This window comes from Mus musculus, chromosome 10 (assembly GCF_000001635.26).
Source record: "Mus musculus strain C57BL/6J chromosome 10, GRCm38.p6 C57BL/6J".
Taxonomy (NCBI): domain Eukaryota; kingdom Metazoa; phylum Chordata; class Mammalia; order Rodentia; family Muridae; genus Mus; species Mus musculus.
In genome coordinates, this window is record NC_000076.6 from 121,660,318 (window position 1) to 121,674,733 (window position 14,416).

Consider the following 14,416-nt stretch of genomic DNA (forward strand, 5'->3'; position numbering starts at 1 on the left):
GTGTCTTCCTTGGCTGCTCTCACATGACATTTTGAGACACGATCTCTCACTGAACCTGGAGCTCATGGTTCAGCTAGGTTGGCCGATGCGTTCCAAGGATCCTCCTCCAAACCCCTACCCCAGTGCTAGGGTCACAGACACATGCCACCACCTCCAACTTTTACATGGATGCTGGGGACTCGATCCTGGGTTCTTGTGTGGCGGACACTTGACTGTCTGAGCCATCTCCCAGCCTACTGACAAATGTCTTCAGCTGGGTAGCATTATGAACATCCCGTCTGAAGTCCACTGGGCTAGCTGACCAAGGACTTGTTGTCTAAGGCATTTGCCCTAGAGAACAGAATCCCTTCAGGCTTTAGTCAGTCTTGCCATTACCCACAGACTCCGGTACCAGTGTCTAGGAGATCAGGCATTCCACCAACTCCAGAAGCAGGCTGAGCCCTGCTCATGCCCGGGAAAAGAGGTGCAGAGTCTCCTTGTCATCTTGCAAATGAAGACTTCAGGCCAACCTAGAGTGACATTGGCACTAGGATTTTTGTGTCACTACCCATTATAGTGGTACCTACCCAGTCAGGTTTATGTATGAATCAATAAATTCTCAATTCACAAGATGCTCAGACAATAATTTCAGAACCAATTGATAATGATAAAAGCTGCCCACTTTGATTAGATAAGTTATCCCAATTATTCTATCTCTATATGATAATAGACTTGAATTATATGATTAACAACCCCATTTGTTTGTTTGTTTTTAAGTCAAGCAAGAGAATAATGGCCCTACCTTTTGGAGAAGAAAAGTTTCTAGGACTCTGAATGAATCCTCTCTCAGGTAAGATTATTTTAACTTGCTGATGGAAACTCATTTTATGTTGCAGTTTTTGAAAATACATCTATATACATTGTATGTGTGGGGTGTGCATGCAAGCGAGCGTGCAACAGTGTAGCAGTGTGTGTGTGTGTGGGTTAGAGATACCTTGAAGGGTAAGTTCTCACCTACTTTGTGGGTTCTGGGAGTCAGCCTTGGTGCTCAGTACCTTTACCTGCTAAGCCATCTCTTTAGCCCTAGTTTTTTTTTTCCCTAAATAACTTTTCTAATATTTGCTTTAGATTTGTTCTGTGTAGCTCTTATATACAACAATGTATATAAATTTTTCCCCCAAATTAAAATCCATCTAGCTAAAGTAATACAATTTCATTTATTTTTCATTTTTTATGGAATAATTCAATGTCACAATGTAAATGAATAGTTGATTAAAGTTAAGCTAAAAATAATTATTGGCTGGGTGGTGGTGGTACATGCCTTTAATTCCAGTATTTGGGAGGCAGAGGCAGTCGGATCTCTGAGTTTAGGGCCAGCCTGGTCTAAAAAAGTTCCAGTACAGCCAGGGCTATACAAGCAAACAAAAAATTATCGACCATGATTATTTATTCTGTGTAGAACAAATGTTGGGATTTTTGTTTGTTTGTTTAGTTCAGTTTTCCTTTTTGGGATGGGGGTCTCTTGTAGTCAAGGCAGGCCTCTAACTCGCTCTGTAGCTAAGGATGACCTTGAACTCCTAACCCCCCCCCCCCATCTTCACTCACTCGTGTGTGGGTTACAGGCCCAAGCTACCAGACAGTTTTTCAAAATGCTGAGGTGCTGAGGATCAAACTCAGGGCTTTGTGCATTGGAGGCAAGCCCTCTTCCAAATGGACCAGCCCGGAGCCTTACCATGGATACACAGGTGAATGAGGCATAATTCTGTCCTCTTCCTGTCCTTGAGAAGCCTAACAAGACTACATAAGATTTGCCTGGATTTATGGAATGGTAAATGCTCTGGGTACCCAAAATGAATCGAAGCAATTGTCTAAGAGGTGTTTTGTTGTTTTCTGGTTTTTTTTTGTTTGTTTGTTTGTTGTTTGTTTTTTTTTGAGACAGGATTTCTCTGTGTAGCCCTGGCTGTCTGGAACTCACTCTGTAGACCAGGCTGGCCTCAAGCTCACAGAGATCTTTCTGATCTTTCTGCCTCTGCTTCCCAGTAATGGGAATAAAGACATATGCCACCTCTGCCCAGCTCTGAGAGATTTAAAGAGGGGGAAAAATTAAATTCATTTGTGGGAGAGATCAAGAATCCAGGTGACAGTTGGTAAGAGATAGTTCCCAAGGAGATGGGGCCATCAAGGAGACTGGGATGTGAAGACTGGTGTGGGCGATACATGGAGCATATGTTAGGGCTGTATGATGGCTCATCTTGATCATCACCTTGACCCAGAGTCTTAGTCAGTGTTTCCATTGCTGTGAAAAGACACCATGACCAAGGCAACTCTTATACGGACAACATTTAATTGGGGCTGGCTTACAGGTTTAGAGGTTCAGTCCATTATCATCAAGGTAGGAAGCATGGCAGCATCCAGGTAGACATGGTGTTGGAGAAAGAGTTCTAGGTCTTGGTCGACAGGCACCAGAAAGAGACTGTGTGCCACACTCGGTATAGCTTGAGCATAGGAGACCTCAAAGCCCACCCCCACACTGACCTTGAGCATAGGAGACCTCAAAGCCCACCCCCACAGTGATGTACTTCCTCCAACAAGGCCACACCTCCTCCAACAAGGTCATGCCTCCTTTAACAAAGCCACACACACCCTCTAGCAAGGCCACACCTCCTCCAACAAAACCACACCTCCTAATAGTGCCACTCTCCATGGGCCAAGCATTCAAACACATGAGTCTGTGGGGGCTGTTTTTACTCAAACCACCACAAGCTTTTTACCTTGAATATGAGCCAAATAAGCCCTTTCCTCCCCTTAGTCACTTTTGGTTATAATATTTATCACAGCAACAGAGATCAAAACTACTATAGGATATAAGCAATCCTGCGTGGCCTCAAAATAGATCCTGAAAGTAAAGCTGGGCCCATCCTTTGGAAAGCTTTTAAAAATAAGGTTTACTTTATTATTTACTTTGTATGTATGTGTGCGCACGCTCGCTCGCTCATGGAGGTCAGAAGAAGACATCTGAGAAGAAAGCTGGGGTTTGGTACTGGTGGCCCCCGGTATGTGGGGCACAGCACTCTGTCTGCTCTGATGTTTGTCAGTGTCACTCTCTCTCACCGAGTCCCATAGCCTTCACAGGGCAGCAGAGTTGGAAACTCACATTTTACAGCTCCCAGTGCTGGATGTGGGTCTGTTCACACCTTGCGTTAAAAATTTAAAAATCCCAGGGAAAGGTTGGTGACAATCCCACCAGAATAGAGAGGACTTGCCACTGAAAAATACCCAGCAGCCAGGGGGCCAGAGTCTCTGAAAACACTGTAGCTTACATGTTCCACGAGTGCAAATGAGGAGTTTCTAAGTAGAGGGCGTGGGGGCGGAGTTGAGTCTCCTCTCTGAGAGCGTTCTCCAAGTGTCATTTCTGTAATTAAACAGCAGAAGTCTAAACAAAAGGCAGGATGGATGGAGGATGGGAAGAACAATAATTAGAGGGCCACGGTCACGGGATGCGCACAGGCAGAGCTCCTCAGCGCCTCTCAGATGTGAGGCCGAAGCCTAATTATGAAAAGCTGCTGGGTCGGAAGACAGAGGCTGCTGTCTTGGGACATCAGATGCATAAGTGAGATTACTTTTCAGGATAGTGATAAACAACAGGCGTAAACACCCGAGGGAGGGATGGAAAACAGACTCGTGGTCTCTGATGAGGAGATCAGTACCCAGGTTTCGCTCTCCTTAGGGTGACTTCATCAGTGGACAGGTCTGTGCATTCATAGAGCTTACAAGAGAAAACACAGGGAGCCATTTCACTGTTAAAAACTCACTTGCGTGTACCAGTGAGCATATCTTTGTGTGTGTGTGTGTGTGTGTGTCACTTTCCATCTCAGGCATTTGAGACAGGCTCTCTCACTTAACTTGGAGCTTAGCTGGTGACCAGTAACCTTCAGGGATCCTCCTGTCGCAGTCCTCTATCTCCTGAGGTTCTGAGGGTCCTCCTGTCTCTGCTTCACCCACCTTGTTAGCATTTTGTCTAAGCTCCGCCCCACGGTTACCTGGCAACAGCCAGGTGTGCCTGACTCACTATAAAGGGGGCTGTGCGCCCCCCTCAGCTCTTTCTTGCCTTCTTGCTCTCGCTCTGCCCTCTCCCCCCTCCCCCTCTCTTCCCACTCCCCCCACCATGTGCCCATGGCCGGCCTCCTCTCCTCCTCCTCCTCCTCCTCCTCCTTTCTCTCCTCCTCCTCTCCCCCCACCCTTTTCTCTCTCTGCCTTTTTTTTTTTTTTTTTTTTTTTTTGGGCTCTACTCCCTGAACTCTGCTCCCCGCGCCCTGAATAAACTATTCTATACTATACTGTCCTGTGGCTGGTCCCTCAGGGGGAAGGGATGCCTCAGCATGGGTGCTCGGAGGCACCCCCTTCCCCCACACCTGACTACACATTCACCAACGTACTCCTTCTCTCCTTATTTTCTTTTATAAACATGACGCGCCTCACGACGAAGTCCTGGGCGTTTTAACTCAGGCCCCATGCTTGAGCATCAGCATTCTTGCTTCTGAGCAAGTATCTCTGACCTCGCTAAGGAAGGGGGGGGGGGGAGTGGGGGTTGGAAACCAAACTCTCCTGTCGTTTGTTAATGGAATCTAGGTTGGTTTAGGACAGCAGCGTCTCATTTTAGAGCACCCACCCTCCTGAATGCCATTTCTAGAGATGTCACTTAAACAAGTCTGCAATATTTGCAAGCTGAAGTCATGGGAATTACATCATGAGCTTCCCGTGTTTAAAGGCAGACCACCCCACATACTCTCTAAATTCGGAAAGTATGAAGTGTGAGCCATGATCTCATGTGATGTAGTAGCGATGGTTGAGACTGTAGTGTCTCACATGTGCGGGGCATCTTGCCTTTGCAGCCCCACAGAGCAACGTGAACTTCCAGAACACAAACCCCACGAGTGTGGAGATGTTCTGCCTTCTCGCTACTATATCCATACTTGCTTCTCTTCGAGGCTCCATGGCGAGCACATCCTCCTTTAACAACAACGAAAATAAATAAGTAAATAAAAAATTACAAACCAAGAAAGGAGGAAGAGGTTGCTAGGACAGAAGTCAGTGAAATAATTAATGATGGAGGGGCTGGAGAAAGGGCTCGGTGCATAAGGAGGCCTGCAGCCCTTGCAGAGGGCCAGAGTTTGGTTCCCAGCATCAGTGTTAGCTGGCCCACAACCATCTGTTCTGGTACCACCTTAGGGCATGTGTGGGTACCTACACTCACACATAGGTACACATATACATGCATAAAAATAGAATAGATGATTTGAAAGAGAAATAGTGACAGTGGAAAACATTAAGACCTCATCTCCCTTTCGTCTTGACAATCATAACATCCTTTAAGGGTTCCCAGCATTGGCCAGCATCTTGGAGAAGGTTAGGGTTTTCTCTTTCCTTTAATTTATACTGAATTTCCATAGCATTCACTTTGCTGAGTACACAAAATCAGAAGACAGAGATTTAGTCATCATTGGAATCCAGTCACTATGTGGATGCCAAGTCCCCTCTGGGGACAAAGGCAGTGTTTGCTTCCCCCCCACCCCCCCCCCCCCCCCAGCATGTTCCCAGCAGCTGCTAAAACTCTGAAACTCGACGCCTTGTACACAGCCTGGAGTATTTGCAGTGGTGTACAGACGGCTGTTGTGCAAGAGAAGGTGTTTTGTTGTGCAACCGTTTCCTAAGATCCATATAGATGCCACTATGGAGTTAAAATGGCTGCTGCCTGAATTTTAAACAAGCAACGGTTCAGTTGTAGCCGTCGACTTTAAGGTGCAGAGAAGGAGCTGGGGGTTGAAACCCAGAGCAGTCAACAGTACTGTACTGATAAGAATGCATTTTCCATTTTGGTTATTTAAAATTAACTTCAGAAATGGACTAGAGAGATGGCTCAGCACTTGAGAGCACTGGCTGCTCTTGCAGAGGACCCAGGTTCTACCCACATGGCAGCTCAGAACTGCCTGAAACTCCAGTTCTAAAGGATCTGATGTCCCCTTCGGTCTTACACTAGGTGCATATGTGGCACACAGACAGGCAGGCAAAACACCTATGCACATACATATTAAAATAAAATATTAAAAAACAAAACAAACTAGTGAAGCTAGAGCTAGGTGGCACACATCTTTCATCCCAGGATTAAACTCAGGACGCAGAGGCAGGTAAATCTCTGAGTTCAGGGCCAGCCTGGTCTAGAGAGTGAGTTCCAGGACAGCCAGGGCTACACAGAGAAACCCCATCTTAAAAAACAAAAAGCAAAAAACAAACAAGCAAAGTCCTTACAGTGAAAGTATTGGGACTCCAAGAAGGCCCAAAGTATCCATCATAAAAAAAAAATGCCTTTGTAGGATGTGGTAGTGCAGAGGCTTGTGGATCCCCGTGTGTTCAAGGCCAGCCTGGACTACATAGCAAGCAGCAGGGCAACCACTCTGAGACCCCATCACAAAATCCAAAACAATGACAACCCAAATCTAAAAAAGTGATTCTTTGTATGACATTGGTAGGGTTTTATCTCTGAAAGAAGACCATGCCAAGAGATAGCCATACCTAACTTCCGTGAGTCAGTGGTGATAATGTCTTAGTTACTTTTTCCACCACCACAGACAGAACACTTGGCATAAATGACCCAAGGAAGGATTTATTATGGCTCATAGTCTTAGAAGTTGTGGCCAACCACAGAGGTAAAGGCACAGCAAAAGACTTTGATGGTGGCAGTGCATTTTTGTGGTTGTTCACACTAAAGTAGACCAGGAGACATAAAAGGAGGCCAGACCAGGGCCAGGTATGGTTTTCAAAGGCCCACCTTTGTGACCTATGTCTACTATTCAGGCCCCATGGCCAAAAGGCTCTGTAGCCTTCGAAACGTTGCATAGCTGGGACTGAACACTCACAATGACACTAGAGATCCAAACCATCCCAGAAAGTGGGATCTGGTCACCCCCTTCTCAGAACTAGCATTCTATCTACATGAATAGTAATAGTTAGTTGCCTCCTGAGTCATGAATCGCTGAAACTGGTGGCTAGATTCTCTTGGTTCCCCATTGTTAAATTCTCAGTATCGTATTTAATACTCATTTCTACCCACAGGTCCCAACAGGAGAGCAGCACTCCATTCAAGGACCCAACTTCCCATCCTTCAGACCTCAAGGAACTGTCCCCTGCAGGCCAAGGCACCTCTCGGCCTTTGCCTACCCTCTCTAGTTGTCAGTCTATGGCAGCTACTGACATGCCAGTCTGCTCCCTGTCTCTTGCATCAAGCACAAACGAACCCCAGGAGCTTCCAGATCCCAGAGACGCCCCAAGAGAAGGTTCTTTCAGGCTTGATGGAAACCAAAGTGAGTTTGGCTTAGGAAATTCTCTCCCAGCCTCTCCTTTGCACAGCTGCCGGAACCTGGAGAAGGAGGAGTCTGAACTCCATCTGTATATAATTTCTGCAACCTCATCGATATTTCTGCACCTAAAGAGCTCGTGGAACAACTACATTATAGTAAGTGACCTTGACCTTCGTGTGTTTGCTTCAGGTTTTTTGTTTCATTTTGTTGTTGTTTTATTTTTTAGGGCAGACACGCTTTCCTGTTCTCTCTCTCCATTTTGGGAACTGAACGTTGGAATTTAGTGATTGTTATGAACGAGAGAGAGGAACGCACTGGGCAAATAAGGGCATATTTTATCCAGGTGTTTGCACCTGAATGGGGAGAAGTGCTTATTAGTGAGTAGTGTCTTTGGGACTGTCCAGTTGGCTAGGCAGTTTAGACCACTGCTAATCTTGCAGAGGGTCTGGGTTTGATTCCTGGCACTCACGTGGCATCTCACAACCATCTCTAGCTCCAGTTCCAGAGCATCTGATGTCCTTTTCTGGCCTCCTTGGGAACCAGGCATGTATGTGGTACATGTATGTATGAAAGAAAGAAAGAAAGAAAGAAAGAAAGAAAGAAAGAAAGAAAGAAAGAAATAAATGGAGGAAAAAAAAGAAAAGAGAAAAGAAAGGAAGGAAGGGAGGAAGAAAAGAAAGAAAGAAAGAAAGAAAGAAAGAAAGAAAAGAAAAGAAAAGAAAAGAAAAGAAAAGAAAAGAAAAGAAAAGAAGAAAAGTGTTAGGGAAAAGAGAAGGAACCCAGGCTTTTGAGAAGCAAGGACCATCATGATGACATCTTTCCAGGGCCTTTTGTAGTTAGCTGGGTAACACAGGACTCGGATAAAACTCAACAGCATCACTATGTCTCTGTATCCCCTTTTTAAAACTTTATTATTCTGGTGTGCATACGTATGTATGATACGGGAGGGGCACACGTGTGCCACAGTGTGAGTGTGCAGGACGGCTTCTTGGAGTTGCTTCTCCCCTCTGTCTTTCCTATGTTCTGGAGCCTGAACTCAGGCCATCGGGCTTATGGATCAGCACCTTTGCTCACTGGCCTGTCTGCAAGGCCCGTTCTTGTATTTTCCTTACTGCATAATTTAACAGCTATCATGAGAATTATTTTTTCAGTCTAGATATTAATTGTCTAAGTCTCTATTTTCTTTTTTCTTTCTCCTTCTTCCCTCCCTCCCCCTCTTTCCCTCTCTCCCTCCCTCCTTCTCTCCCTTCCTATTTTTCTTTCTTCTTTTCCTTGTGCCCACCACTTAAAACAGGCCAGCCTTGAATCTGCATACTTCTGCTTTAGCCTTTCAAGTTCTGGGATTATAGGCACATGAAGTTATCAAATTCTATACTGACTTATGAAAGTAAAGCATAAGGGAGGCCATGGGGATTCAAGCGTGGACACATGACATTGAGCAGGAGCAGAGATTGCCTTTCGTAGACAAAAATCCCGACAGCCTCCTCCCTCTTCTCCTCTTTCAGAGAGCCACTCTTTTACAGGATCCTCTATGTGCCAGCGAGCACAATGATGTCATCGGGAAGCCAAAGCCATACAGGTAAGGCTTGATGTGGGATACTCATTAGAGATTTCTCTCTGCACTTCTTCTCGATCTGTGTGGTGAGTGTGGTTGGCTGCCATATTCAAACGCCTACCTCAGCATCTGCCGTAAGTTTTAGATCTGCAAACACGAGTATTCACGGAGACAAGTTGGGAGCCAGAGAGAGGAGAGGAGGAGTAAGGGACTGTCCTGGCTGGGTTTGTGTGTCAACCTGACACAGGCTGGAGTTATCACAGAGACAGGAGCTTCCGTTGAGGAAATGCCTCCATGAGATCCAGCTGTGGGGCATTTTCTCAATTAGTGATTGTTGGGGGAGGGCCTAACCCACTGTGGATGGTGCCATCTCTGGGCTGGTAGTCTTGAGTTCTATAAGAAAGCAAGCTGAGCAAGCCAGGGGAAGCAAACCAGTTAGCAGCATTCCTCCATGGCCTCTGCAGCAGCTCCTGCTTCCTGCCCTTCTTGAGTTCCAGTCCTGCATCCTTTGGTGATGAACAGCAATGTGGAAGTTTAAACTGAACAAACCCTTTCTTCCCCAACTTACTTCTTAGTCCTGATGTTTTGTGCAGGAATAGAAGCCCTGACTAAGACAGTGACTGAAACACAGTGAATTGAGGGTACATCATAGAGGGTACCCCTTGCTCCTCCCCCCTTGACATAAACAGGGTGAACTTTCGGAGGACTTAGGGTGCTAACCCTGTCTTAGGGTTTTCATTGCTGTGAAAAGACACCATGACAAGGGCAACTTTTACAAAGGACAACATTTCATTGGGCCTGTCTTTCAGAGGGTGGTCCATTATCATCAAGGTGGGAAGCATGGCAGCATCCAGGCAGGTAGACACGGTGCTGGAGATGCAAAGAGTTCTACATCTTGATTGGAAGGCAACCAGGAAGAGACTGTCTTCCAGGCAGCTAGGAGGGTCTCAAAGCCTACCTCCACAGTGACATACTTCCTCCAACAAGGCCACACCTCCTAATAGTGCCACTCCCTGGGCCAAGCATATTCAAACCACCGCAGTGAGTAACAAGGCTCTGAAAAGTCCCCAGCCTGGAGCTTGCCACAGCCAGTGAGTGCCCCTTCTAGTGCAAATCTCCATTTCTGAACACAGTGCCGGGTGAGGTCAATCTCTTAAAGGATTTCATTTGTCTTGTGTGTGTGTGTGTGCACGTGTGCATGTATGTGTGTGCCTGCATGTGTGTGTGTGCCTGCATGTGTGTGTGTGTATGCTGCATTCATACCCCATTACATGCCCTGCCATGTATGTGGAGGACAGAGGACAACATTCGGGAGTCACTTCTCTCCTTCATTGCATGGGGCCTCAGGACTGAAGAGATGTTGTCGCCCTTCACCACAGTCCGTTAACCTGCTGATTCATCTCCATGTCCCTTCTAATGAGAACGATTTTTATTCCCAGAATCCATCTGAGGGGCACAATGGGTAAAATGAGATTAATATAATACTAAAGTTTTCGTGTGTGGGAACCTGCTATGGGAGGGACACTGGAAAGATGGACTAGTGTTCAGAGTGTGTGTATACTGCTCTTGTGCTCTTGTAGAGGATGCTAGTTCAGTTCTGAACTCAGGTTGGACTGCTTTTAAAGGTCTGTTGCTCCAACTCCAGGGCGTCTGCTGTATCTGGCCTCCAAGTGTGGTGTCACTCATGTGTACACACACACACACAGACACACAGAGAGTTCATTATTTTACTTTCCATGGTGGAAGAGCATTTGTTTCTGGAAAGTCTGCCTGTAACAACCAGAAGCATGAGTTAGCTTGTGGCTCTGCCCTTTGTGCCGACCTCCCCACCTCCGTCTAAAACATAGACCGTCTATCAGAACATGTGTAGCCTCCACATGGCATTTACAGCTGCCGGCCACTTATGCCAAGTGATACAGCTTTCCCTGTCGAGTAGTACATGGAAATTTCTGTATAAATACACTTATTTCAGAAAAGGAGGTAATGGAAAGAAAACATTAAACTAATATTATTACATAGGGATTCTGGACTATGTTACTGGTCCAAATGAGCCCATGGGAAAGTTTACTAGGGATAGTAGGATCGTGGCAGCTTGTCAACGGCAGGGATGAACAGTGAGTTAGAAAGTGATTGACAGGTCATTTCGTGGGGTGCAGGGCCTCACTGCTTGTCAATGCTAAGTCTAGGAAGACACAGTTTAGTTAAGATCCTACCAGTCACAGCTGGAAGGTGGGGGCACAGACCTTTGATACCAGAATTAAACTCAGGAGGCAGAGGCAGGTGGATCTCTGAGTTCCAGGCCAGCCTGGTCTACAGAGTGAGTTCCAGGATAGCCAGGGCTACACAGAGAAACCCTGTCTCAAAAAAAAAAAAAAAAAAAAAAAAAACCAAGGGGAAAAAAGATCCCTCCAGTCATAAAATTTCATAGACTTTTCAATAATTGTGGTATTTGTAAACTGCAGTTTCTTACACTTTACCTGATTTTTCTGTGTGTTTCTGTAGATCTGAGGAGAAAATTAAGCACTTTTGTCAGTTGAAGTCTGAACTTTTTCTTAAAGACAATACTTTGAGGAAGATACTGTGTTTAATTACCGAACTTAGAGTGGCAGCCCAGAGAAACTTCATCCTGAAAAGGCTTTTCTGGAAAGTAAGCATTTTATTCATAATCGTTAAAACTTGCTTTGTCTGGTTGCCACATTTAACCATAAAATGAAATAGAAATACAAGGTGATTATATTTAATGTAGTCTTATTTTTGTAAAAGTAACTTTTATTTGCCAGATGTAACTGTCCTGTTGGAGACTTGCTGCTGAATAAGCTCACCCTTCTTAGCTCTTTTGAACTCTGGCTGACTGGTTCAAGTCAGCTGTTTTGACTCAAATTCTTCTCCAATCTCCAAACTGACTGATTAAAATGGCTTCCCCACCCCCCACCCCCCCACCCCACCCCCCCCACCCCCCGAGGCAGGGTTTCTCTGTATAGGTCTGGCTGTCCTGGAACTCACTCTGTAAAACAGGCTGGCCTCAAACTCAGAAATTTGCCTGCCTCTACCTCCCGAGTGCTAGGATTAAAGGCGTGCACTAGCACGCCAGGCTCCAAAATGGCTTCTTATCTTTGGGTTCATTACTCTCTAGCTGTTCTGTCTTCACCTGTAACCTGTCTCTGCAAAATTGCACCCCTCCCCCATCTCTCAGTGCTGTCCTCTTTTTTTTAAATTAGATATTTTCTATATTTACATTTCAAATTTTATCCCCTTTCCTTATTTTCCCTCTGAAAACCCTCCCTCACATCTCCCCTCCCCTGCTCCCCAACCCACCCACTCCTGCTTCCCTGTCCTGGCATTCTCTTATACTGGGGTATAGAGCCTTCACAGGACCAAGGGTTTCTCCTCTCATTGATGACTCACAAGGCCATCCTCTGCTACATATGAGGCTGGAGCCTTGAGTCCCTCTATGTGTATTCTTTGGTTGGTGGTTTTGTCCCTGCGAGCTCTAGGGGTACTGGTTGGTTCATATTGTTGTTCCTCCTATGGGGCTGCAAACCCCTTCAGCTCCTTGGGTCCCTTCTCTAGATTCTCCATGGGGGACCCTGTGCTCAGTCCTGCTGTTCTCTTAAGTAGCCTCTCTTTCTTGTCTGTTCTTGTGAGAGTTAGGGGTATCCTATATCTGATTCATTCTGTCAAATCTTTCTCTGATTCATCACTTTGTCTGCCCCTCCATCAGACATCACTTTCAAACACGGCTGCTTCCTTCAACAAACTAACTTCACCTTCATTGTTTGGGATTAAAGGTGTATACCAGGGCATGCCTATATTTCAGCCAGAGGGATTAAAGGTGTGTCATTCCAGCTGGATCACACAGACCAGTCTTTTTGGATGTGATCACTAGCTAGAGCAGCCATCTTGCTGGGTGAAAATTTCCCTACATGTTTTAATATATAAAATTTTAAAATTGTGTTATTTTAATCAATAATACATATGTGCATGAGGGAAGATAGAAATGGGAGCCATGGTATGAAGCAAGTGTCACAGGTTGAGTTGATGTTGAAGGACTGATGTTAGAGGGGATGAACATTCTTGGCCTGTGAGGTGGAGGAAAAGTAGATTTTAAACTTTTTCTATAGAAGTTTTCCTTTAAGTAAAAATATAAATAAAAAAAAACTTTTAAGTACAAGACTGGTGTTTTTCAAAAATGTGATCCCTGGGGAATCCTTATAGCCTGATTCTCATGTGGAAACGTAAATGTCCACCTTTTCAGCCAAGGTAAGAGATGCTGAGCGTGTACAGGGTCACATTCATGGCGGGCCACTGGCCCACATGCCTCTTCCATCTTCCCAATGAGCGGCTCGAAGTACCCAGTCATGAGGTGCCGTGTTTGTGGCTGAATAACCATGTTGGCTTTCCAGATGAGAGTGGCCTGCTGTCTTAGTGTGGGTGTCGAGGAAGGTCCCAGGATGCAGGTTAGCTGGGGCAGCTTCGAGCAATTGAAGATGATCAACTATTGTAATTAATGAAAGAGTGGCTAGAGAGGATAGCTGGTCAGTTTAGGCCCACAGTATACGGCAGTGTGCTACACAGTCTAAAATGGTTAGGGAGTGGCAGAGCCTATTAGGGACACACCACACACACTTTAGCCCAAGAGGATTGTGGGTAAATTCAGAGAGTCTGGCCCCATGTGCTCCTCTGGTCTCTGCTTTTTGTAGTATGTGTCTTCCTTTTTCTTTTCCTTTTCGTTTTTACTTAGTAAAGGCCTACCTGTCCTACATGGCTTAGCTCAAATGCCACCAACCTCTGTCTTCTCTGCTGTCCTCAGTGAAGAGCTATGTATCTTGCCCCTCTTGGTTTCTAGACCTATTCTGTCTGTAGGACTCTGCTATTTATAGTCTGTGGCAATCAGTTCAGTAGACACAATCTGCACGTGACTATTAAGCACTTGGATATAACCAAGGATGAGGTAGTGGAATTTTATCTTAATTTAATAGCCCCTGCGGCCAGTGACTGCCGTACTGGGCAATGTTCTCCAGTGTTACCCGTAGCATTTTGACAACTTGGCAAATATTTATTACAATCCTAACTGTTTCGAGGCATGAACACAGGTATTAGACATGGAAGTGTGAATAAGCCAGTTCCTACCCTCAAGAATCAGCATGGCTAGCCAGGCATGATCGCGCACGCCTTTAATCCCAGCGCTCGGGAGGCAGAGGCAGGCGGATTTCTGAGTTTGAGGCCAGCCTGGTCTACAAAGTGAGTTCCAGGACAGCCAGGGCTACAGAGAAACCCTGTCTCGAAAAACCAAAAAAAAAAAAAAAAAAAAAAAAAAAAAGAATCAGTGTAGTTACTCTTAACTGTTGGCTCAGGGCTCTTACCTCCCACAGCATGCTCAGCCCAGCATAATTCATGCACATACCGTGTCCTGGAAGCTGTATTTGTTAAAATGAAATCTTATTCTCTTGTGAAAAGTGAAGCTAGTCTGAAGTGCAGGGTTCACACTTGAAACCACCAGGTGTTTCAGCATCATGCCATTAGCTGG

General features: G+C 45.6%; 1 protein-coding gene across 4 annotated transcripts in view; it reads left to right on the forward strand.

The window, feature by feature from the left end:
• D930020B18Rik (RIKEN cDNA D930020B18 gene) overlaps positions 1-14,416 on the forward strand; it is a 53,234-nt gene that overhangs the window by 19,217 nt on the left and 19,601 nt on the right. For 2 of the 4 annotated variants that reach the window (XM_006513551.3, NM_177335.4), the window contains exons 3-6: positions 757-829; positions 7,090-7,489; positions 8,840-8,913; positions 11,392-11,536. In XM_006513551.3, coding sequence (XP_006513614.1) covers positions 757-829; positions 7,090-7,489; positions 8,840-8,913; positions 11,392-11,536 — 692 coding nt within the window. The remainder of the gene's footprint in view (positions 1-756; positions 830-7,089; positions 7,490-8,839; positions 8,914-11,391; positions 11,537-14,416) is intronic. The other 2 variants (XM_006513552.3, XM_006513555.3) reach the window with 2 other exon arrangements.